Source organism: Phasianus colchicus, chromosome 1 (genome assembly GCF_987193195.1).
Source record: "Phasianus colchicus chromosome 1, bPhaCol1.hap1.1, whole genome shotgun sequence".
In the NCBI taxonomy this organism is placed as follows: Eukaryota; Metazoa; Chordata; class Aves; order Galliformes; family Phasianidae; genus Phasianus; species Phasianus colchicus.
Genome location: NC_143436.1, coordinates 116,715,674 through 116,743,002, shown reverse-complemented (window position 1 = coordinate 116,743,002; position 27,329 = coordinate 116,715,674). Strand labels below are relative to the sequence as shown.

At 36.7% G+C, this 27,329-nt stretch overlaps 1 protein-coding gene across 12 annotated transcripts in view; it reads right to left on the bottom strand.

The window, feature by feature from the left end:
* DMD (dystrophin) overlaps positions 1-27,329 on the bottom strand; it is a 1,153,352-nt gene that overhangs the window by 365,575 nt on the left and 760,448 nt on the right. For all 12 annotated transcript variants that reach the window (XM_090124095.1, XM_090124041.1, XM_031599265.2 and 9 more), the window contains 3 exons: positions 26,418-26,593; positions 14,519-14,666; positions 12,538-12,687 (listed from right to left, as the gene is read on the bottom strand). In XM_090124095.1, coding sequence (XP_089980221.1) covers positions 12,538-12,687; positions 14,519-14,666; positions 26,418-26,593 — 474 coding nt within the window. The remainder of the gene's footprint in view (positions 1-12,537; positions 12,688-14,518; positions 14,667-26,417; positions 26,594-27,329) is intronic.

Sequence of the window (27,329 nt, the reverse complement as noted above, 5' to 3'; positions counted from 1 at the left end):
CTTATTTAAAAGATCATCTTTTCCCATTCATGGTGAAGAGTAAAGCAATTCACAAACGCAAGACAAGAATGATTTTCTTCATCTGGCTGTCTAACTTTTTAAAAAGCACACAAATGCATCTCCCAACCCAATGAATCATTTTGTTTTTCTTACATGATAATATGATAATATAGATCACAATCACCTGAATAATAACACACTTTTTATATTTAATATTTATAACTAATTGACATTCATTCTTCTGTGGTACTATCTCAGTGAACTTCTTTTGACAAGGGCATTTTCTGAGCACAAGACCCTCCACCTTAAACCTCTATTGAATGCCTAGTGCAATACTTTCTTCATCTTTGTCCCTCACTCGATTCCAGAAATCCAAAAGCAACTGTAAAAGGTTTAGAATCTGATTCCTGCATTGACTCTTAATGAAGAATCCTCTGACATAGGACAAGAAAATTAACCCGAAGTAAAATTGCTAATTGTTCTTTCCCTGGTTTACAGCAGAAGATACCACATCAAGTTATTACTAGCCTAGAAACAAGCAAACTGTTGCACGTACCCCACAGTACTTGTACCCTGCCTAAACAGTTACCTTGAACCTGTTAGTCATAGCTTTCTTTCCAGAGAAGAAACCAGAGTCTGCTGGGAAGTGAAGAGGAAGAAGAGAAAATGGCAGACCACAGTGCTTCACACAGCACAGAGCTGGATATGCTACTGTGGCGTCCTGAACAACACGTTCATTGAATCACTTGAGCTGGAAGGGACCCTTAAAGGTCATCTAGCACAAATGCCTTGTGATGAACAGGGAGGGACACCTACAGCTACATCAGGGTGCTCAGAGCCTCGTTCAGCCTGACCTTGACCGTGCTCTTGAATCACGACATTGAATGAGACCTTGAATGTCTCATCCACCACATCTGTGAGTAACCGCTTCCATATTACTTTGAATCACAGAATCATAGAATCGCTCAAGTTGGAAAAGGCCTTAAAGATCATCAAGTCCAACCACAACTAACCATACTACCCTAACTCTAACAACCCTCTGCTAAATCATGTCCCTGAGCACCACATCAGAATAGTTTTTAAACGCATCCAGGGATGGTGACTCAACCTCCTCCCTGGGGAGCCTATTCCAGTGCTTAACAACCCTTTCTGTATAGTGTTTCCTGATATCCAACCCAAGCCTCCCCGGCACAGCTTGAGGCCATTTCCCCTCGTCCTGTCACCTTTCAACAGTGAGAAGAGACCAGCCCTGCTCTCCCTGCAATCACCTTTCAGGTATCGGAACAGAGTAATAAGGTCTCCCCTCAGCCTCTTTTTCCCCAGACTAAACAGCGCCAGTTCCTTCAATCTCTCTTCACAGGGCATATTCTCCAAGCCCTTCACAAGCCTTGTTGCCATTCTTTGGACCTGCTCCAGCACCTCAATTTCTGTACTGAGGGGCCCAAAACTGAGCACAGTACTCAAGGTGGGGCCTCACCAGTGCTGAGTACAGGGTCAGGATTACTTCCCTACTCCTGCTCACCACACAATTCCTGATACAAGCCAGAATGCCATTGGCCTTCTTGACCACGTAAAGCTCAATCTCTTCTTGCTACTTGGCGGACTGAACACAGCAGTCCCGTCACTACTTTTGTAATTCCAGGCAGTAGAGTACTTCCTGCCTGCTGCTGTCTCTCATCAGCCCTTCTTTTCCTTTTTCTGACAAGAATTTATATTATCTGATTACTTTACTTTCAAGACCATGCCCAATACTGAAAGCTTGACTTCCATGTGTAATCAGCTCACAGTGGCAATCAGTCAATAGATAATTAAGCATAGGATATATTCTTCAGTGCTATTGCCTGCCTCTGTGAAAAAGCTTCCCAGAAGCACAAAACTGCCATGGACTTTCTAAAAAATATCATCTGCCAGAATGCTTGATAAGCAAAACAAAGCCAAAAAACACTGCAATGAAAAAAAAATGTCAATAGAAACAAAATCAAACATTTTACTCGGTAAAGGAAATTGGTATAATTGGATTTAAGGTTTGCAATACAGCAATAAAATCATTACAAAACAGCAATGTCTCATATAAGAGAAGAATGTTAGATAATTAATGTGCAGATAAACTATGTTATTACCAAAAAAAAATTGAACAAGGATACCCTGTAACATCTTTGGACAGCATAGAAAAATTGCAACAGGATTAAAGTTTGTATATAGGTGTTTATTTACAACATTTCTTAGAAACAAAGAATACATTCTACTTAAAATTGTAGAAAAATAAAAATATGCTGGTATTCCAATTCTAGTTGGTGATGCTGCTTACCAGTGCACTGACATGACTGATAGAATACAGGTAACAATGAATTTAGCTTTGTTGTTGGTTGTTCTTTGAGAAATACCTCCTTTAGCACTCTGAGGAAGGTGACAACTTTTCATTTGTGAAAAACATGCAGTTAACAGAAAAGTTGAGAGTGTGGAATTTACCTTAGATAACAGTGCTCAGTGTAGAGCTCCATATCATAACAGGCAATTCTCTGGGTAATGCTGATGCTCAGTTTTTTAAGTAGTGTTTTTTGAACTCTGAGACAAGCGACCAAAAAAAAAAAAAAGAAAAAGAAAAGAAAAAGGGAAAAGGAAAGGGGAGGCTTACCTCTAAGGCTATTCTAGACTACCATTTGTGAATCTTTAATTAAGCATGTTGTAATACAGACAGACTTATATAATTAAAGTATAAACTTTATCTTACAAATTTCAAGTAGTAAAGCATTGATTTTAGGTCCCTACAGTCTTCCTTGATAGAAAAGCAGGAAAGACTTGTCACAACAGGACAGGCTGGTGGGAACTGAGGTTTAGAAAAGCCCAAACCCCTGTCAGTCATTCAGTGGTACATGATACTATGCGAACCACTGGTTGCTGCATGTGAACTCTTTTACAAATGCAGTTGCTGTGGTGCAGAAAAATGTGAGAGGATTTACTTAAAATGTTTTATTTGAAATTGAGCATTTCAATCATATAATTAGTAACTTGGTATAAACTGAGAGAATAAATGCATCTAGAATCTATGTTTTTCTATTCAAAGTGCATAGCATAACTTCTGAAATAGATAACAAATACATTCCAGATCATATTCCTAACAAAAATAGGATAGGAAGTTACTAAAAGATGGTATAAAATGAATTACCAAGAAGCATGCATACATACATCCAATCATGAATTTTTGGTCTCCATAGTATAAAATTTTACCTCTTGCAGGACTATATTTTGTAAATATTTTTCAAGTCTTATAGCTTAATGTGAAGCAAACAGAGCAGCAATGTGGCCTTATGAAGACACATCTGAAGTCTTCACAATGAATATAAAAATAAGTAGAAATGTTTTCTTCCTACATAAATACCTCCAGGGACAGGGCATCCACAGTCTCCCTGGGCAACCTACTCCAGCACCTCACCACTCTCTCTGTAAAGAACTTCCCCCCGACGTCCAACCTAAATCTTCCCTCCCTCAACTTAAAACCATTTCCCCTTGTCCTGCAGTTATCTACCCTTTCAAAGAGTTGATTCTCCTCCTGTTTGTAGGCTCCCTTTAGGTACTGAAAGGCTGCAATGAGGTCACCCTGCAGCCTTCTTTCCTCCAGGCTGAAAGAGCCCAACTCCCTCAGCCTGTCTTCATATGGGAGATGCTCCAGCCCCCTGATCATCTCTGTGGCTCTCCTCTGGACCCTCTGCAACTGCTGCTTAAATATACTGGTATTTAATATAGTGTAGCACATAAAAGATTATCCAGAAAGATCTTAGGAGTAACATACATTTTGGAAATTGCAAAAAAAAAAAAAGAATAATTTCATTCTGCTTCATCTCACCAATGCAAATGCTGCAACTCATTAGAAAACGTACACTATTCTCTTATAAGCGGTTCCTTAATTTCTCTAACATTTTCCATGTTTATGAGCAACATTACCTAAATCCACAAATAATACCATGATAAATATCCAATTCATCTCTATTTGACTTTCATTATATTCATAATGTTTGCTATCATTTATTGTTAAGCTTAAAATAGACCTGTAAAATTAAAAGTAAAACACATAAAACTAGAATCTAGAGTATATATTAAAAAAAGAATCTTACGACTTCAAAATTGATTCAAACTTGTCTCAATGGAAAAGAAGAACAAATAATCAGTACTATGTCACAAAAGCCCTTGATGTTGCATAATTATTGCCCAACTGTTTCAAAAACACTTGGAGCATAGTAATTTTTTCCCTGAACAAACTTCAGATCAACAAATAGTTTCAAATGAGAATAAGCAACATACTGTAGCAGGAGAATATTTAGTAATATTTAACAAAGGAAAATTGACAGTATTATTAATAAAGAGATCAATTGTATATTTCTCTGCCGGACTCCAGAAAGAGCATGAGACAGTGTTACTAACCACCTTCACAATGTCTTAAACCTTCACAACATTGCAATACCACCAAATAATATATTTTTACAATATTCCTATGAGATAGCAGGTTGTACATAGGAAAATAGAGCAGCTGGAAAATTAAACAACTTCCCTGGCATTTCTAAACTGTGGGAAGTGGCATGATAAAAATGGTCTCTGTAAAGTACCATACCCAAATATAACAGCAATCAGGGATTTACTGCACTACAGACTTCCTTTTCCTGATGCTGTGCTACTGCATCTATTTATTCATATCACTTTACCGTGTGTGAGGAGGGCTTTCACAATTCCTTCTGCTCTCAAGAATTGCACTCATCTAATTTCAATTTTGGTCTTATAAATTCCAAATAATAGATACATTGAAATGTTAAAAAACTTAGATTTTAAATTGAAAAATACAGCAATTAAATCAAAACCCTGTTGTTTTTGTTTTTTATGTTGTAAAACAAGTTCTTGTACATCTGCTAAAAAACCAGCATAATACTACAGCAACATTCACCTCATTTGAATCTATTTTATTTAGGGTCAAAACCAAAGTCAGCACAAGTCTGTGGAGATATTCAGGTTATTTTCAAATGTGGCACAAGTTTAGAACTAATTTTCCAAATTTAAAAACCACTGCATCAAAATCATAAAAATCAGCTCAGACTAGAAGAAATGTGTTAGCCTAATTCTGATCTGCTAGCATTTCTTATTTTACTTATAGTATATAATAAAACATTTCCATTTATATTAAGCCATTTCATTTTCTCTGACCTACAGTGAATGAATTTATCATTGATTGCTGAGGTTCTCAGAGCTATATTAATACACCTTTTAAATTAATTCTACTAAGTAAACATCAGGGAAAAAAAAGTAGATGTCTTATGTTTCCTTCTGTATTATGATAGTTTCTAGTTCTTTTTAACAACAGTCATTAGGATGAATTAAAGTACAGCATGTAAAGTGGAACAAAACCTAATGTACGAAGCTAATAAAACGACTGAACATTGCTTTTGTAAGTCGGCTGCAGAACTCAGTCCCTAATGTGGTCTGTCTTTTAACATGTGCAATCTATTGTATTCAAACACACTAAGAATCTCAATAGTTTTAAATCAATACAGACAGAAAACTGCAGTATATGTATCCAAAATGAATTGGAAAGAAAAAGGTGGAAATAACATTGACATTCTTATTAGGCTAAAAATGTTTTAGTGCATATTTTCTTGTTTACTTCATTTTCACAATCTGTAAGAGAACTTCATTTTCAGAGCGAAACAACTTTGTTCCAACATAGAAGAAACAAGAAAGTAGTAAATAACAGATCAGATTTTCTTAGTATTCTTCCATATCATATATAAAACCAAGTTTTTGAATATGCAAATATTTCCTAGGTCTTCAGCCTCAGAAAATGAATAATGTTTAGTTCTCACCAGTATAGCTTCCTTAACATTACTCTATTTGATCTCTGCGATTATTCAACTCATTTACTGGTGTAAGAACTTAAGCATCTTATCCATTTGAATAACAAGCTGGAAAAAGGGACACATAAAATGATACAGATTCCCACACACAGAAGAGGTAGGCCTTTAGAACCTGACATCACCCTGCAAGAGCATGCTCCTACATCATGATGTACAAGCAATAGCTCTTCTGCCATAACGTTAACAACATTATTGACTTTGGAACTAAAAAATCTTTTCATCTTCCTCTCAGAAATTCAAAGACTCATTAGGAAATAAAGTTTATATTCTCTCAGAGAGAAAAAATTACTATGGCAGGCACTTGGTAAGAATAAGCCTGTGTACCCCAGGAAATTGGAACAGGAAGTACAGCCTCAAGTACAAGGGGCAGCACTGAGCTCTGCTCTCTGGTGGCAGTGACAGGACCTGAGGGAATGGCATGGAGCTGCATCAGGGGAGCGTCAGAGTGGGGGTTAGGAAAAAGTTCTTCACCTGAGGGCAGTGGGCATGGAACAGGCTGCAGGGGGCATGGCCTAAAGTGCCAGAGTTCAAGGAGCGTCTGGACAGCACTCTTGGGTAGTCCTGTGTGGAGCCAGGAGTTGGACTCCACTATCCTTGTGGGTCTCTTCCAAATCGGGATATTCCATGACTTGAAGCATATATGGGCAGCAAGACTCTTTAGTTGTCTTTGCAGTGAGGGGCAATCTTTTCTACCTCCAGGAAACACAACCATATGAATAACAAGTTGGAGCAAAATTGAATGTGGTCATCAATGGCTCTATGTCCAGGTGGAGGCCGGTAACGAGTGGCATCCCCCAGGAGTCTGTCTTGGGACCAGAGCTCTTTAACATCTTTATCAATGACATCGATGATGGAATTGAGTGCACCCTCAGCAAGTTTGCTGACGACACCGAGCTGAGTGGTGCAGTCGACACGGTTGAAGGAAGGGATGCCATTCAGAGGGACCTCGAGAGGCTAGAAAGGTGGGCCTGGGTGAACCTGATGAGGTTCAACACGGCAAAGTGCAGAGTTTTGCACTTGGGCCAGAGGAATCCCTACAGACTGGAAGGAGCGATCCTTGAGAGCAGCCCTGTGGAGAAGGACCTGGGGGTCTTGATAGACAAAAAACGTAATATGAGCCAGCAGTGTGCCCTTGCGGCTCGGAAAGCAAATGGTATCCTGGGCTCCATCAAGAGAGGGGTGGCCAGCAGGGACAGGGAGGTGATTGTTCCCCTTTGCTCTGCTCTTGTGAGACCCCATCTGAAGTACTGTGTCCAGGTCTGGAGCCCCCAGTACAAGAAAGACAGGGAGCTGTTGGAGAGGGTCCAGAGGAGGGCCACAAAGATGATCAGGGGGCTGGAGCACCTCCCCTATGAGGACAGGCTGAGGGAGCTGGGCTTGTTCAGCCTGGAGAAAAGAAGGCTGCGGGGTGACCTCATTGCAGCCTTTCAGGTACCTAAAGGGAGCCTACAAACAGGAGGGGAATCAACTCTTTGAAAGGGTAGATAACTGCAGGACAAGGGGAAACCGTTTTAAGTTGAGGGAGGGAAGATTTAGGTTGGACGTCGGGGGGAAGTTCTTTACAGAGAGAGTGGTGAGGTGCTGGAACAGGCTGCCCAGAGAGGTTGTGGATGCCCCATCCTTGGAGGTGTTCAAGGCCAAATTGTATGGGGCCCTGGGCAGCCTGGTTTTGCATTAAATGAGGAGGTTGGTGGCCCTGCATGTGGCAGGGGGTGGTTGAGATTCATGATCCTTGAGGTCCCTTCCAACCCTGGCAATTCTGTGATTCTGTGAATCTCTGATACCAAATAATAAGACCGAGTATAACCTATATACCCTATAACTACATGGAACTCTATCCCACCGTATAATTTCATAATTTTCTATTTTAGTAAAATTTAGTTAAACAACGCTGCCAAACAAACTATAGATATACAAATGTATTATCCATGTCATATCTTTTCCTATTACTGGTAGGAAAATATCAGCACACTTGCTTATAATCTCCATGTACTCCTTTTCTAGACAGAAAACAGTGGTCACCTTCAAAGTTGAAAATTAAGCCTTAGAATAACAAAATATCCATGAAAATAATCAGTTTCAAGTGTTACCCAATGGCAATGCAAAACATATACACTTTACTATAATTTGACCCAGAATTAATTTTTAACATAAAGTCATTAGCACCATTTTATTTCTGTGTTGTGCTTCGCACCTGCTGGGAAACAGCAACTTATCTTTATACTGCTAGTAAACTTGCTTTTTAGAATTTTAATTAGTATTATCTGCTAGCAATGCACAAGTCACGCACAAAGGGGGGGGATGAAACCTGTATACACTTAATTAATTGTTTGTGACACTGTCACGTTTATTCCATCAAACAGAAAGAAGCATAACTTCACTTTCTTACATGTAAGATCATTTATCAATATCGTTGGTAAAGGACATGGACTATAAACAACTAGCAACCTATGACAGATTGTAATAATTAATTTAGCATCGCATAATACCTTGTTAAATGTAAGAGAATTGGATCACTTATAACCAATAAACAAATTAGGAAAAGATAAGCTTTTTGATCCCCAAATTGCTGGCTACGCTATCATTTCAAATAAAAAACACAGAAATCAAACTGTAGCATTCATTTTCCAAGATGCTTTCCTGACCATCCTACTAGTAATAACAAAGGCAATTGTAATAGTTTAAACCGTGAACTCAAATTTGATGTCATCACAGGTAATTCGTGAATAATTACTACTCAAGGCAAGCTACATTACATGAACCCTAACCTTGTTATGACTTTGTCTTTCTGCAGTTTCCAGGCCCATCTGTTTTTCTCTACACTTGATCAACCAAGCTTAGAAGACCTATACTTTTCTTGGTGGTACAGAAAATGTTCACGAATTATAGCCATGTCACTCCACTCATTTTTTTTTTTTTGTCTATATAGCACAACAAATTGATTTGCTGTGGCAGTAAACAGAGAATTGGTCTCTTCAGTGTCTAGTAATTAGTTCTAATGCTAGCAGACAAATTAAAAGGCAGCAAAACAAAACGTCTCCATCAGGCACTTATAATAACCTTCATAATATATACAGTAGATGTTGTGAAGACTAAGGTGGATAAACGAGGACAACGCTGATTTTGGCATCCAGCTTACTTTCAGATAATCTAGCTCATCCCTCTTGGCTGACACAAGACCAAGAATATTATTAAAGAGTAATAAACTCCTTCTAGCAAACCTCTGATTCCATGGTTCACTGGTCTCAGACCTAATCTATCAATCCATTTACCGCACACTAAAAGGTAAGAAACCCATTACAGATCTGTTATATACCCTGGCAGGTGGTATATGACAAGAACTGAATTCATCACAAACTCCAGTGCCTAGTACCTCTTTGTATGCTTTGAAGCCCTAGGTGGTTAGCTGACTTGGCTATCACAGCAGAAGATGCTTTGAGCTTTGAAAATAAATGAAAATTCTTGATGTAAAGACATAAAAATGGTTATGAAACACTTCATTTTTTTCGTATTACTAAGAATTCACAGAGATAGTGTTATTTTCATTTTTACAAGAAATATTGGCTTTGCAGAGGGCATAATATATAAAACCAGGCTAGAATTTAAAAGTCATACTTTTGAATGTGGACTTTAATCTTCATTCTCTGCTTAAACTATGTTTGAGGTAGCAGCCTATCAGAATCACTATTCAATAAAGGGGTCTAAGGAAATGTCATTTAAAATTTATTACTATGTAACAGAAGAAAAATTCTTCATGTATCTATTCTCAAGGTCATCAGCACATGATATAAACATCTAAAAGCAAAGACAATACTGAATCAAAAGGAAAAAAAAAAACAACTTATTTTATGTGACTGCAATTCCTTTCATCCTCAATTTCTTTTCTCAGCTTATTTCCACTGCTGTAGGGCAACACTTCCCGTGACTGTAAAAAAGGTTTGAACATGATTTATTTCAAATATGCCACCTTGAAGGTTAAGACTCACTGTGCTGTCACCCTTTCCACTGTTTAGCAGATCAAGGCAGAACAAAAATTTGTCATACTCTTAGGAGATATTTGGCTACATTTTCAACTGGTAATTTTCAATTATCACAGCTTCACTGAAGTAAACAGAATTACTCTAGCATACACCGGGATAAAGAGCTATCTTACCATGTGCATTTTATGTTTTGAACAAAGTATCATCCTGCAAGATGAGGGAATCAGAATGCTGTTACACGTGCCTTTCTAGCATAGATGCCAGAAAGCAAAACAAACAGCTGAAAACAAAAGGCTAAAATCAAAAGATATGCTCCAAGATGGGGATGGAGGGACAGAAAAGCCCCAGAGAAATGTCTGTATTGATGAGGTTTGTCCATTGTGCTTTGAGAACAAAAAAAAAATATACTGCCATCAAATCAACTGACTGCATAACCATCCTCCAGTGACCTACTGAAGATCACTTGATATAAAAGCGTGGTTAGGAAAACAATGTATGTCTCTCTGCCAGGCCTGCAGCCTTCCCATGATACCCGATTTTCCTACAGACCCCAGGGTTTCATACCTTAAAATAACAAAATTAATCCCTTCAGCTATATAAAATCTAATCTTATTGATTTTACATTTCCAATATCCAGAAAATTCAGTTTTCCTGGTGAGAGAGAACAGTGAGAGCTATGCAAGAGAAAAAAAATACTGTTGTTTTTTTTCCTTTCAGTTTCCAATAGAACACAGAGAAGGAGAAGAAAGGAGAAAATGTTTGTTATTTTCATTCATTTTGGGAGATTAATGACAGAAAACCAAATATAACTTTTTCCACTTTAACCTTTCAAGATTGTCTGAAAAATGGAATGACTTCAGAGAAACATTTGAAAATCTCACTTTACATGTAAGGATTTCAGTCTTGTAATTTTCAAACTTGGTTTCTGTTCATTAAGAAATGAAATGTGTTTTCCACATCCTTTCTCAAATTCAACAACTTCAGGAGGGTGAGAACTTCTGAACTTTATACATACCCATATGTAATGTAGATAACTGAAATTGAAATAGTGCACTTCAGAAATAATCACAAAGGAAAGTTTAATTTTCTGGGTTTAGCCTCTTTTAGCAATAAATGGACATATTCAAGTGGTCAACTCCAAGTCTACAGTCTTGCCAGAAGCATTACTGAGGTCTGCTGTAACTTTTAAAGAGAAAGTTTCTCTAAACAGTAGCTCTATCCCCTAATATTTCATCCAAAACTTATGGTATATATAGTTATTTGGGTTGCCCTGTATATAAGTTACCCAGAACGTTTCTGTATTAGCAAGCAGAGAGTAAAGTTTTTAGATAAATGACTAATCAGTAAAAGCTTTCATTCAGTGACAAATTACAATTTTTGTAGGTTTCTGCCATTTTACTGAACGACAACAAAAGCCAACACAAACATTTTTTGCCTGAAAGTTAATCATTTCTCAACACTACAGCAGAGATATTTAAATCACAGTGCCTAAATTCAGCTACATATGTCCTTACTTCAGCTAGAAAACAGCATTCATCTGATCTCAAAGTTTTTGGAATTCTTTTTATATATATCGATTTCAGAAAGCCATTCTGTAGAGAAAGAGATACTTCTGCCCAAATAATGATTAGATACTTCACCTAAACAATGATTTTTGTGCCCAGCGCCAATTTTGTGAATGTGATCAATATTTATTATCCATTTTTGCTTGAGTCACTAGCTAACATTCTAAAACTTGCCAGACTATTTCTGTTAAGAAGAAGAAACTAATGAAAGTTCCATAACAAATAAATTCCTGTTTATTTTTCAGACTGCACTTGAAATATCAATTCTATGAACACAGTTGAATGTAGTGTTCTTGACCACAAACTCCAGCTTGTCTTTTCAGTAAGGCACTCAGAAAAAGATGCGTTTTCTCACCTTTTCTTTCCAGAGCTAAACACAGCTTAAACTTTATCTCCCCCCCCTTATCACCCTGGTGACTGTGCCATCAGTCTCACAAATCCTTTAGTTGCACCTTCTAAATTCTATCTGTTCTCACCAGACTGATAAATACCTTGGAGGTGGTCCTTTTAATATTGCTTTCTACCATCTCTGCTACACACTACTTCATCAATGATGTACAACAAAATCCTGCCTTACTTTTCTTCATGGATATGAAGATCCCAAAAAACAAAATGAATGGGATTTTGCTACGCAGGAACTCAGAGATCACAGCTGGAAACATAATAGAACATGAATGAGTTGCAGCTTCCACCTCAGGGTTTAGGAGAGAACTGGGAAGTGTTTCTAGAAAAGCAATCAGCCATTTACTACTGCCTCTCACACATCTCAGTCACAAGAAGTGGAATATTTGCTGAACCCTTAAAACAACCAAGTTACAAAAATGGTGCTCTGCAGTCTCCTCTTAAGGAGCAGACCTGTAATTTAGGGAGTTAATTTGGATGCAACATCATCACTTCAGGCAGTCATTGTCTCTTGTTATTATTGTTTCTCACAGCAGTGTATTGCACACATTTTTTTTCAGCAGGTTCATTATGTGTACAAATGTCTCTGCAGGTTCATCCAAAGAAAAATAATGCCCACTAGAAAAAATATAATGCAAATATTTGTTGCAGATTAAAATTTTATACTGCAGTTAAATCACTAATATGTCTAACCTTTAACAAGCGACGGCTCGCCTCCTTCAGTGTGCTCTCAAGCTTATGTTTTCTTTCTGGGTTCAGTGATGCACTTCCAAGTGCTGTTCCTCCAGTTTCATTTAATCTTTTCAGTATTCCCTTGTGTGGCAGCAGCTCTTCAACTCTTAACTGGAACAGACAAATACAGCAGTTAAGATGAACTGTGGTAGAATTTTCAGCTCTCTTATCTTCAACCTTATCGATTTATCTATCAGCTGAAGGAATAAACTCAATTCAAGACAAAATAGCCAAAGCTTTCTGCGTATAGAAGGCTAAACTCCCACCAAAAGTGACTGTATTAGTGAATTAGGTCTAAAGAGAGTCTTAAAAGACCAAATAAAGGGATTCTCAGAATATTAACCAGCGTTGCATGACAATTTTTCACTTCTTGATGCTCAATAGCTTATGTATCCAGATTTTAATTATCTTTTAACATGGTTAAAAAACGAAAACAAACAAACCCACAACACTTTGGAAAGGTGCTTCTCCCTATTCTGTGGGGTGAACATAATCACTCAGATGGTATGTGGTGAAAAGTCCTCTAGTCCAATTATTCAACCATATACGCTCATAAAGACACACAAAGTACAGCCAAAGGAAGCAAGGCATCATCTGAATGATATCATCATCATTTCTCCATCAAGTATGCAGTTACTACAAGGTTAATATGTCAAAGTAACTTAACATATAAAGATAATATAACTAAAACATACATTTATTCAACTTTTTTTTATTATTATTAATAACACAATGTAGCAGGTATTACATGATACACAAAGTAAGCTGATGCATTGCTTTTTGATGCATTAGGATATATTTTCCTGTATAACTCCAAAAGAAAAAGAATGTAAAAATGAGCTATAAATCAAAAATGCTAGTACCTTTAATTTTGGACTATTTATTGTGTGGGAATGATACAGGTGGGAAATATTTCTGTATAAATCAAGAGCAGAAAACTCATGGATCTAGAATATCAATTCAAACTTTAAAATCGTAATCATGTCTTCAAATGATAAGATGTATTTAACACCTCATAAAGAATTTTCTTTGTCTTACAAGACTTCTGACCAGTTCACAGATACTTTGTACTTACGAGTCAGATGTATGAACTTAGCATATGATTATGCCTTACTTTCCTCAAAAACCATGCACTACTATTTGTTCTATTTTTACTTATTTATAAATGAACTTGATTTTTACAATAGATTTTTTTTTCAAATTTTGTTAAATTAAGTATAATAGAAAGTCAAACCATTTATTTTGAGATTCTTTTACACTATATTCCATCACTTGCTGAGTTTATTCAACTCGGAGGATAAGTAGTCCTTATCTTTAAGAGAGGACTGGAAACCTTTTAGATATGTCCCCCATATATATTATGCATCTTCCAGCTAAGTGTTAATTTACCGTTGAGCAAGTTCTTACACACACTCTATTGGAAGCATTTCAAAACTAAACAGAGCAATTCTTATTGCATATATTCATGACTAGTATCATATACTAAAATCTCTAATATTCAATATTCTGATTTTATATTTTTAAAAATAAAATGTATTTTAAAAGTCACTGTCAAGTTTACTCTAGAAAATGCTGACACACTACTTTAAGCAATTGATACTTACAATCATGCATAAATTTCTACATACATTTCTTGTGAAATACTGAATATAATTTCCTTACTGGGTATTTTTAACATGTTAACAAGACATCCATAGAAAAAAAAAAATTAGATGAAATTGTCATGTTTCAATACCAGAAACTTGAACTAAGAATGAAAAAGATCATGATTCATTATTTAGTGACAAGATAGGAATTTCCCTTTCACTACATTTTCCATTACTTCTCTGATTTCTGTATGCTTACCATATACTACCTGGGCTTTCAAACTGAAAATAGCATTTAATTTTCTTCAGTGCAGAAATAAATTAAAAAATAAGAAAAATAATAACGCTCAAAATACCTTTACTTTGCCAAGGCAGTCTCTTAGCTGATCTTCATTCCCTGGTTCAAGGGGAATAGCAATGATGTTTTCTGTTTCCTCTAACCACAAAATCAGCTTGTTCAAGTCTTCTTGAAATTCTGATAAAATATTCTTTTCTTCCTCTATCCTGTAACAAAAACATGAAATTAATTATTCTGTGCACTCCGAGAGAACAAACAGCATGGAAACCCAGTGCCAGAAACTGAGAACTCTAGCATCAAATTTTACCAAAATAGATCTGTAGGAAGTGCTAATTAAATCTACTTTAACACATTGTGGAAAAATATTTTGGTGACCATGCCACACACTTTGTGTAAAGCAGAGTAGTACTAGTCCCTGTGCAGAAATAGGATCAGATGTATCTCACTTAACATTAGTTGTCTGTTTGCTCAGTGTCTACAACTCAGCTGTTGATTCTCTAATACAAATTCTCTTCATTGAATAACAGTTGTCATCTAAATGTTACAATAGATGTTGTAATAAATGATTACAATAAGAAGAAACAAATTTAGCTGATTTTTCTTTTATTAAAGAGAATCCAGATAACTAAGACATAAACATTGCAGGTAGCTGAAGTCAGATACAATTCTTTCACCACAACTGTATGAATATATGGAGATCTATGCTTTTGTGTCCAAGTTTCCCAAAGCTATCAAGATACATATGGAAATAATTTCAAAAGCATCAGGGAATAGCACTGGCACAATCTGAACCCCTTGAGACTAACATTATGCATGGATCTATTCTGAAGGAGAAAAATAAGGTTAAAATAAAACAACGTGTAATTTATCCATCAAGCTAATTCACAAAGCTAAGGATACATCTGTATGGAAAGATTAAATAAAGGGTTTTTTATTCCTGTTTTTCTTCTGAAGTGACTTAAGATCAAAGCAAAAGGCACAAAAACAGATTGTTGTTATTATTTCCAAGATCCAACTGAGTTTGAGAGATTAGGCCATTTATTACGCATAATAAGATGTTGTATTAGTATTTTGAGAATATAAGTCTACATCACAGTGAAGACTCAAGATCGACATTACTAACATATTATTTCTGAATGGTTTTTAAAAAAAATTAACACAGCGTGCAAATGATTTTAACTATGTCTGGTCTCCCATACTTGTCACTTCTCAGCCGTGACCGCCAAGTCAGAACCATCAGAACCCTCAGAACATTCTGAGATGTGAAACAGAATGAAACCCAACTTAAACCATGCCATCTTTTATTTATACGATTATTCACTTTTTTTTTTTTTTAAACTATTTTTTTCTGATATCTGAATTGAGCAAAGAGTCCATTAGAAATTTTCTATTAGTGAGTTTCAGGTAAAAGAGAATCAGTAAACATTATCAAGTTTCACATCATCTAATTAGAAAAATACAGAAAACAACTGTTGTTTGACAATCCTGCACGTCTGTGTACATACAGAACAATAAACAGCTAAGAGAGTACAAACTAAAATCTTATTGAATCAATCAGAACAAGAATTTAGGAGTTTCAAACTGTGTCTCTCAATGAAATTTGTACATCCAAATCCCCAGAATGGTCTTTTTTCTGTATAATTTCCATAGAAGAAAATATTCAACTGATTTTTAAGTGTTCTGCATTAAAAAAAAAAAAGAAGAAGAAGAAGAAGAAGAAGAAGAAAACTGCAGAATGTGTAAAATTCCTTTTAAGTAATATCTTTGTTACAAAGTAAACTGGAAGAATTCTAGGATTGTGAGTGGGGAAAATTCTAGTAAGAAATAGGGGCATAAACTCAACAGGTGAATTAAATTTCATTTCATAGCAAAAGCATTGTCTGATTTCACTGTAGAAACAAGAAATTCTCAGATGAAGATTCTTGAGGAGAGAAAAAATCATGCTGTTGGAATTCTGGCTATTCTAAAATAAAAACAAGAACATTATGTTCAATTATTATTTTACATAGCATCTAAATCAGCACACATTAATGGAATTTGCAAACATTAATGGAATTAACGGAATTTGATGTTAATCACATTTCCTTAACAAGACAACTTTCTAAGTGCTCTTCTGAATAAACACTCCCAGAGGATCAGAGGATCTACAAACCTCCCTCTGAAATAGTATGTTAAAAAAACAGCATAAACTGCCATGGACAACAGCATACACCAGAATTCTCTATCAAGTTCCTGTACCCACCAGCCTCATTGCACAAAGCACACCATATCTTAAGAAGTTTGGAAAATATACTATTGCCACCCACAAGCGTGACATAGTCTATAGGTGTCTTCCCTGGATGGCAAAAGCCAGACAAAAAGACATCTCAAAAAGTGCTTCCACTCAATTTATGACAACACTTTGAGAAAATATCAACTTCTGCCCTAAATCCATTTTTCCTTTGGAGGTCAAAGTAATTAAGAGTGCAGCAACTGCAACAATACATACAGAGAATATCTGAGATAAGAAAAATCTTTCTATAGAACAACATTGTACATTGATGTTTCAAAATAATTAAGAAGAACTATCTCATACTTTCAGGGTTTTTTCTTCCCAGTGCAGTTTAAAGATGTTTTCTATTAACATCTAAAATATGAAGCATTACTTCTTTGTTTACCTTCAAGTTTAATGCTCTTTGTTGAATTTATTTGAGCATGTAGTACCGATAATAATGAATGGGATATTAAAAACTCTCTATTTACAATTAAGTGCTAGATATTTTATTTCCTGAGTCAATTCAATGCATTTAGATAAGAAAAAAGCACTGAGTTCTACTTGAAATATTGGTTGCAAGTTATAAATAATCTTAATAATGTCTTCAGGAAATGGAATTGCAATGATTATGGATGAAAGAAAATCATTTATACAGAAAACCAAGTGTAAAATGTATTACTAAGTATTATGAAGTCCAATAATAAATCATGCATACAATCATAATAAATATACACGGTTTGTATAAAGGAGATTAATAAAAACTAAGACAAGTTTAAATGGAGGAATTTTTTTTCATAACTTGGCTGGTTAGGGAAGGGATTCTCATTCATGTCCACTGCACTTTACGAATGACAAAAATCAAACTATATGTCACAATTCTGAAAAAAGAAGACGACACCTTGCTACATGGGGCTTCCTACAGGAATTGATGATAGTGTAAAGCCATAAGCAAAGCTGATGCAGTAAGATGCTATGTAGATGAGACATTTTCAGCTTGTTCTTTCAATTTTTACCAACAGTAGAGTACCACTGTAACAAACCAGGAGTGGGTGACTACATTTTATGCCTCTGTTTGTACAGTTTTGTCACATACTTTTATTATCATTTTATAATTCTTTATGTATGTGGTTGTATGTTTACAAAATAAAAAAAAAAAATATCTGATCTGTGTTTCACAGTTATATTGCATATCCTAATGTACAGGATGGGATAGAAGCCCACCTGGAGCAGGCCAAGGTACTGTGCTAATGCACCTCTACCAGTGGGACAGGACAGGAAAGAGGAAGAAGGAAGGGCCAGGGTAAGCCTGGCCTTCCTCCCTTCCTGTCCCAGTGTAAGCCCTGGCTGCACCAAACAGAAGATCACACTGCTTCTCTATGAGATGTGTGCGTGTTGAGCATTGTGCACTGTCACTGACATACATTCACTGACTGAGCAGCACCATACCCTGCCCTGTTCACCTGTGAGGCCCTCAGAGACAAATGAGTGTTCCACAGCCACTGCAGCAAACCTGTCCATCCCGTCTGACTTTGCAAGGGATGAGGGCAGATGAGGATAACTGGGAATGTCACTCAAGACACATCTCATTCATAATACAAGAAAAGTATCTTATGATTTTCCACATAATGTCTTATTTTATAAATTCTTACTTCATGTACTCATATATGAGCACAGGGGAATTTTCAGAAATCAGACCAAAACAAAAAGTGTTCCATAAAGGTCTATTTTTTTTTTTATCCTAGTCATGAACAGCATGTAGGATAGTAATCAAAAGATTCACTGCAATTAATAGAAGCTGCAGGTGCACTTCATAATTTACTTAACAATTTACTCTTGGCCTGTTACAACATCACTTCTATTATAAATAACATCCTGCATGACAAGTATCATATTATGCAAGCCACAGAAATAAAATACACTTTCTATTAGCTGAACAAGTCAATAACATAAGAAGTTTTAACACGATGACTGTTTGTACCTTTTGAACTAGTTGATTTCTATCACCATAATAACATTTGGAGCATCTGATATATGTAATTTCAAAGTGTTTAAAATTCATGGTGAAAATGACAAAGTGAGCAGTAGGTTGTTATTAAGTATGAATTTGCAAATCTGAGCTTAAACAGACCGGAATAAGGAGCGTGAGTCTCCAGCCATCCCTCAGCATATAGAGAGTAGCTGGGAGCACATATTGCTGGATAAGCAGGTGAGTAAGGAGTAAGATGCAATTCCAGCAGCTGGCCCTGAAGAGCAAGGCAGATCCATCTCCAGCACAGATCTGCATGCTGATATACATCACTACTTCTCCTTTTAAACCTAGGTTCCTGAAGACCTTTCAAACTGCCTCACATTTAGCAAATGGCTTAGTTTATTAATCCTGGAATGTAACTCACCATGGCTGGTTAGAGTAACTTCCAGTAGTCCAAGTGAATATTCTCAAGCATACTACTTTTTGTTTTCTGTGTTAAGCTGTTCCACAGCTTTTTATTTGCAGTTCTAAATTCATTGGAACCCCTTACTCAACTATTCTCAATGCACGGATGTTTAAATGAATACATTATACTTATAGAAGGTAATTTGTTTAGTATATTTAATATTTGAACGTTAAGTAGTAAATTAAATGAAATTAAAAAAAAAAAACAAAAAAACTTTTCCTGACAATATTAAACAGAATCAATAACAAATTCTTTTAGCAGTCAACAAAATACCCCAGGTAAATTTTCGACTAACAGTAATCCTTAATTATAATGGTTAACTATTAAATAATAATTAATTTCCTATTACAAGAAAGCTTTAATTTTTCAATTACAGTTTCTAGAGGCCATATAAAATGCATATTGCAGTTCACGTATTTTTTCCATAGTCAATAATATAGTATAATAAATACCACAGCACCTCAAATAGTTTGAAAAATACATTAGATAGTTTGTAGCTGCACCATGTGATGTTGGACACATTTGGGAAGTATCAGCTAGACACAGAAAATACAGAGTCACAGGAGTAACATGGAATTGCACTCTCTTGTGACTTGCACTTTATGGTTGGATTAAATGATCTTCATGGTCTTTTACAACCATAATGACCTCACAAATAATGTTTTGATGTTCTTTTCCAAATATTCAGCTGTTGAATTTGTATTTGCAGTTATTTCTAAGATAAGGGATTAGTCCACTTAGCAGTTTTTACTGAAAATTTAAGAAGCCACTACAAAGCTGACAGTTCAGTGAAAATATTTACAAAGAAAGAATAATTTTTCTTTCTTTCTCTAGAGAATATGCAAACATACTTCACCTGGGTAAGGACCTTTAAATAAAGTAATTGAAATGAAACGAAAAATATCACCAAAACTTCAGGAAAGCCAAATGTAAATATTAACCAGCAGCAAGCTCAGCTACAACATTACATGTAAACAGAATGTAAATTTATACCATAGTGATGTTTTCTATCGAATTACTGTAAGAAAACTAAACAGTCAAAAAAGAAAAATCAGAAAATTCAATATTTAACTAATTTTAGGTTGGAAAGAAAATATATACTTATTGATTTAACTGTCATGAAATCTCTTCATCTCTAAACCAGCTTTTAAACTGCAGTAGGAAACTAATCACAGCCTTCCATATATTGAGTGTTGTGGTGAAGGAAACCAACCTATAGCAGCTAGAGTGCAGTAGTAAAAAATAAGAACACTTTAATGAATGCCAGGTATGATAAATATTTAAATGCACATTTACTCTATAACAACTTTTTTGTTTAGAACAGAAAGCTTGTGGTTTTAGATTCAGAGAAGTATCTGAAGTTATTTTAGTAAATAGCCTTTGTACTGTCATTGTTCCAGTAACTTCTTCAAACTAACTTGAATGAAGATCTGAATAGACAGCCTGCAGGTTCACATTCATTAACAGTGCAAATCTATTGCAGCTAAAATAATGAAAAAAACGTCTTCCAATTTTTTAAAAATATCTGATCATGATTTAAAAATATATATATTAATCCTGAAACAGTTAAGGGAAATCCTGACCATCTATTTTCAAAAATTAACAGAAGAAACATATGAACCTTTGTCAAATGGAGTTCATACAATGCAGGTGCAATGGCAGAGTACCACTCTGCAGCCACCACTCAACTCTTGAAAGTCCACAGGTGCATTAAGGTGCACTGCCTCCTCAAGCCATCCAAAACTTAAGTGTCCCAGTAGCATGACTCGGCAGACACAGAATAATAATGACCAATGCACACAGCCTTACATGACAGGAAATAAAAGACTAAGAGAGCTTCTGATGGTACAGTTTATAAATTTCTGTCATCAAATTATTCCTTGAATGTGAAGAACAAGAAGCAACAGATTTTTTTCTTACCCTCTCTTGTCTACGGTTAGTAGTAGCATCTGTTCAAGAGGCTACTGCAACTTCCCTATCTCCAAAAATCTTTTTTCTTAAGCACGGTTCTAGAGCATGAACTCAGACTCCTCCAAAACCTGCTGCTTGCAGAAAAAATGCTGACAGAAACTCAATTAAACTCCAAATCTGCTAACTAGCAGTGTATCAGGCTTTCAATCACATTTCACTTTATTCAACTGTTTGGTCTATTTTGAAGTTTTCAGTAAGATAAAATGACTAGATGTGATAAATTACATTCTCTTCTAATGCATAGCTGGATAGATTAGACTGCAAGATACAGAAACATTAAACACTGAATTCAAATTTCCACAGCTTTGAAACTTTGATAAATGCAGCTGGATGCTAACATGCTACACAAACATAACTCAAACATGACCTCTTGATCTTCAGTACCAAAGCAAGGAGATTCAGTGTCAGTCTTAAATCTGTGTTTAGTCAGGGATCAACATTCGATCTGTTAAAACTTAAAAAAATTAGAAAACTAGAATAAAATATTTAAAATGCACACGTTTGTTTTTATTGAAGAACAATACACCTTCTTCAAATTGTCTGAGTTCATTTGATAGTAAGCTAAGTGGTGCAGTTGACAATAGAAAGAAAGCATGCCAACCAAAGGGATCTGAACAAGCCTGGGAAGTGAGCCCACATGAAACCAACGAGATTCAAGAAGGTCAAGTGCAAAATACTGTGCCTTGATTCGAGCAGTCCTAAATACATGCACACACTGGGAGAAGAATTCACTGAGGGCAGCCCTGCCAAGAAGGATGAAGAGCTAGACATGAGCCAGCATTGTGCTCTCGCAGACCAGAAAGCCAACAGTATCCTGGGCTGTATGAAAAAAGGAGAGGCCAGCAGGGAGAGGACTGTAATTGTCTCCACTTATGTAAGACCCCATTTGGAGTACTGCATTCAGGCCTGGGGCTCCCAGTACAAAACAAGATGCAGAACTGTTGGAGTGGGTACAGAGGAGGGTCATGAAGATAATCAGAAGGCAAGAGTACCTCTGACCTTACTTGGCCTTCTGTCCTTAAAGAATGCTTATAGACAAGAACAAATTTTTCACATGGGCAGATTATGATAGAACAAAGGGAAGGTTCTGAACTAAAATAGGACAGATTTGGATTAGACTTGAGGAGGAGATTCTTTACTCAGAAGGTAGTCAGGCAGTGGAACAGACTGTCCAGAGGAGCTTTGGGTGCCCCATCCCTGGAAGTATTTGAGGCCAGGTTGGATGAGGCCCTGAGCAGCCTGAACTGGTGTGGGGCAGCACTGCCCATGGGTTAGAACTTGATGATCTTAAAGAACTCCTCCAACCCTAACCATTCTATGATTCTATGGCTCCCCTGGAAACATCACCATATATGTTTGTCTCCAACTAAATTCTCATATTCATGTGTCTTACAAAAATATCTATGGTGATAAATTTTCCTCTTTTAATGTTTTTTTTTCCTCCTGTCTAACCATGAGTATTTCTGAACTTGTTTGAGAAATATTTCTGAAATAGAGAGATACAATCACAAATGAGAATTTAAATATTTAAAATTTCCTTGTCATTTAATAATGTTTAGCAACATTTCAACTGAATTAGAAATCACTAAGATTACACTTCCTTTATATCTTGAGATTTATGAATACAGATTTAATAGGAATAATATAGAATCAATTCTAGAAATAAAAAATCAAGAAAATATTTCTCTCAAATCTCTTCTAATTCATAGCATATTAAAATACATAAATTTGCCATTTTATACTTAAGTAATACAAATACATGCAATGTATAATGCCACAACTCCTATGTCTTGTGGGCTACTAGTAGTGATCTCTTGGATAACAATGGAAACAATATGCAGCAAGACATTTAACAGTAAGACATATATTCTTTTGTACTGATTACAATGAAAGAGATATCAAAATTAATTTTCAGATATAAGGTGCGTCTTCTTTGCACAGCCTAGTTATGATACCTCAGATTTAGACACATTATATGCCTCTTAACGTGACTGAGTACCATTTTACAGCAACTGCTGGCAGCAGTCTGTTGGAACTGTATTTCTTCAACACTGGTGTCAAAGGAAGGATACCTGTGTAAACATACAGTGTATAAACATATACCATGACTAACAAAGGTGGTGGTAGCAAGTCTGAGTAAGAAGTGACGGCATACAATAGAAACAACCAGAGATCACTTCATTTGACCCTTCTTGTTTACCCTATGTTTTTCATTAATAACAAAGCAAAGGTGAAATTGGATTCAGATCCTGAGAGAGAACCTGAATGTACCCCAAACCAAATTTGAACTAATGAGCAACTGAAAGACGTCAAAGCAGAAAAGAGGAACAAATCCCATGAAATGGGATTCATGGGATTCATTTCAACCTGGAGAAGAGAAGACCCCAGGAAGATCTGACAGCAGCCTTTCAGTATCTAAAGGCGAGCTACAAGAAAGAAGGGTTCAGACTCTTTAGCAGGGTCTGATGTGATAGGACAAGGTGAAAAGATTCCAAACTAAAAGAGAGGAGACTTAAACCGGATATAAGGAAAAAAAAAATACAATAAGGGTAGTGAGGCAGTGGAACAGGGTGCCCAGATATGTGGTGGATGCCCTGTCCCTGGAGGTATTTGAGGTCAGGCTGGATGGGGCTTTGAGTGACCTAATCTAGATGTAGATGTTCAGGCTCACTGCAGGGGAGTTAAACTAAGTGATCTTTAAGGGTCCCTTCCAACTCAAACAATTCTATGATTCTATGACATCAAGGCAATGTGAGGACCATGCTGTAGATGCATCTTCTGTCCCTTCATGCCCAGGATAATGGATAATTAAAATCTAGCTAGGGTACACCATCTGTTCCTGTCACCTAAAGTGTCTTTCCTTTGAAAGATACTACAGAACTGAAAAGAGGGACAGAAGCAAAAGCTAGGATCTTGTTTGAGGTAGCAGCTAGACTGAGGATAGGATCATCTTCTACAGTCTGGAAGTAGAAAGCATGTCCCTGGCTCTATTGCAGCCAAAGGAGACAAAGCACTAAACAGAAGTGCAAAATCCTCCATCACGATGCACACAAGTCTCACTACAGTAGATCAAAAGTACTTATGTCATGACAACATCATCCATATTCATTACCCTGCAATATGCATACTAACCTAAGTCTCTGCAACCACAATACTCAATACATCACACAAATTGCCTTTCCAGAGGAAAACTAAACAACCACAAACCAATCAACAAACCAAACAGAGCAAAAAGAGGAAAGGATGAGTGAAAATGGGTGATTATTTAAGATCCCTCATCAAGGGAACATAACCATGTTATTCCCATGTAACAGATCTTAGGCTTCACTGAAATGTAAGATGTGCCAAAAAACTCCATAGACTGTAAGCACAGCGTTGAGCCAAAACACCGATACACATTTCTGTTGATAAATGAGGGTGAGAACAATATCTGCATTTACCAGAAGCGGGACAGACTTTGTATTCTCAGACAAAGCTCAACCACCAATCTTTCGCTTTGATGTTACCATAGTAGCTTACAGGGCTATTAAAAATGATATGTTATTGTTTAGTAAGTGTTAGCACTTACTTAACAAGGTAAGACTTGAAAACGCAGATGGGTTTCAATTGTACAAAAGAACAGTTTTTAGAGCAATAAATAAAGGCCAAGGACTCCCATGTGTAACAAGCAGTATTACCATCACACCTGGAGATACAGCAGAAAGAAACCTTTAAAGCACCAGGATAGCCTGTGACAGCTGTAGCTTATTTGCTGCATCTCCTCTAATCTCCTCCTTCTAATGAGCTCAAAGTGAAAGCTGAATCTTAGTTAAACTCAACAATCACCTTTCAGCACTGCCTGACCACTCCAGTGCAAATTTTCACAGCTTTTGCTCTCAACCACGCACAAAGACACATGACACATCAGAAGAAATTAAACTGATGAATGCTACTAGCTAGTTCTCCTAGCAAATCTCCAGCACTCATTGGTGTACTTCCATAAGGAGTAAGCTGTGCTTTAAAAACCTTGCTTGAAGAAATCTTTGCCAACAACTGTATTTTAAAGGGGTGGTCAGCAGGGACAGAGAGATGATTGTCCCCCTCTACTCTGCTATTGTGAGGCCCCATCTAGAGTACTGTGTTCAGGTCTGGAGCCCCCAGTACAAGAAAGACAGGGAGCTGTTGGAGAGGGTCCAGAGGAGGGCCACAAAGATGATCAGGGGGCTGGAGCACCTCCCCTATGAGGACAGGCTGAGGGAGCTGGGCTTGTTCAGCCTGGAGAAAAGAAGGCTGCAGGGTGACCTCATTGCAGCCTTTCAGGTACCTAAAGGGAGCCTACAAACAGGAGGGGAATCAACTCTTTGAAGGGGTAGATAACTGCAGGACAAGGGGAAACCGTTTTAAGTTGAGGGAGGGTAAATTTAGGTTGGGTGTCAGGGGGAAGCTCTTTACAGAGGGAGTGGTGAGGTGCTGGCAGAGGCTGCCCAGAAAGGTTGTGGATGCCCCATTCCTAGAGCTGTTCAGAGCCAGATTGGTTGGGGCCCTGTGCAGCCTGGTCTACTATTAAATGGGGAGGTTGGTGACCCTGCCTGTGGCAGGGGGGTTGGAGATTCATGGTTGTTGAGGTCCCTTCCAACCTGGGGTATTTTGTAAAGGAGAATGTCAAGTCTATTTAGGCATAACATCTACATAAAGAAAGCACTACAAAATCCAACATGAGCATCAACATTTTTTTGTCACTTGGAAACATTCTTTTTAAACAAATCAAACCATATTTTCATTATCTGTAACTCAAATGCTCCTCTGACTGCAAGAGGAAATCAAATTAATCTGGAAGTGATTATAAATAACATTAAATTAAGCAATCTATTCTTTTTATCCAACCTGAATGAAATGCAGATGATAATGGCACCACTGATGAGAAGTGAATTAAAGTAGGATTAACAGTATCAATTAGCTAAGTTATTATCAGTATTATAGATATATATTTCAATGATATACTATCAAATAGAGGGATGCTAAATCAACTGTAAATTGTGGAAATGGAGCGCTAATCTGTTCTACTTTTAACCAAGAAATAATGCTTGTTTATTGTTTTTAAGCACTGGGAATAAAAATACAAAAACGTGGAATGTGGATGGGAGTGGTAGCCATTAACAAGAATGGACAGAAAAGAAGAATTAAATGATCACATACACAAAATGTAATTACTGAACATCTCTTATGAATATATAAACTCCAAATGCTAAGAGAGAGTTTGAAACAAATCTAATATAGCCAAAATAGTTTTACAACGCTTTTGCTTTTTTCTAACCTACCTCTTTTTTTTCTCTACCAGCTGTCTGCAGATCTCCTGCCAGCGGGTATTCAGATTTCCCAGTTGCTCCTTCAGCACGTTAGCATCTGCTGCTGATGACTGCTCAATAATTTCTTCACCAGTTACATTCAGTGTTTTGACAACAGTTTGCTGTCGCCCAATGCCATCCTGAAGCTCCTGCAAAGTAACCAACACATACACGTATTCATAAAAATGTCAAGCATGAACGAAGATTCTTCATCATATACTGGCCATATGGAAAGAGTTGAAAGTATTTACTCTCCCCTAATTCCAAATAGAAAAATCCGAAGCCAAATAGACTACAAGGTATCTTTTAAGGTTTTGTTTTGTTTTCTTAAACATGCATCTTTCAGGTTGTCTGTTGTTGTTAGTTTTTGTTTGGTTTTGTCTATATTCTTGTCTGATAAAGATCACAGCAGTAATACTCTGCAGATCATTTTGTAAGAAAGACTTGTGAACAAATTTGCATCTAGAGCCCGGAAGGTATACACTCTTTTCTGTTGTTTTGTTTTCTTTGCTTTTTAAATAGCCAATTGTACAATCAATAAGTGTACAGAGGTTAGGCTAAGTAGGATTATTGCAGTGGAAAGATAATAAATGAAAAAATGCTCACTGGTGTTGTAGGCTCACAATAAACTCCAGAAAGAGATCCTTCCTCCGTGACAGTCAGCACTTAAATGGGAGCCAGGAGAGGTGCAGCCAGGCTCCACCCCTTCCAGTAGCACAGCTGAATTGCCTTCACCTGTGCTCCTGTGGCTGACTTATAGCTTGCCTCAGGTGGTCAATCAGAGGTTCAAACTGTGATCAACAGTTCCCATTCACCAATGAACCATTGTGAAGAAATAACACAAATCAGAAAATGTTTCAAGAGCATTTCCAGATGCCATTACAA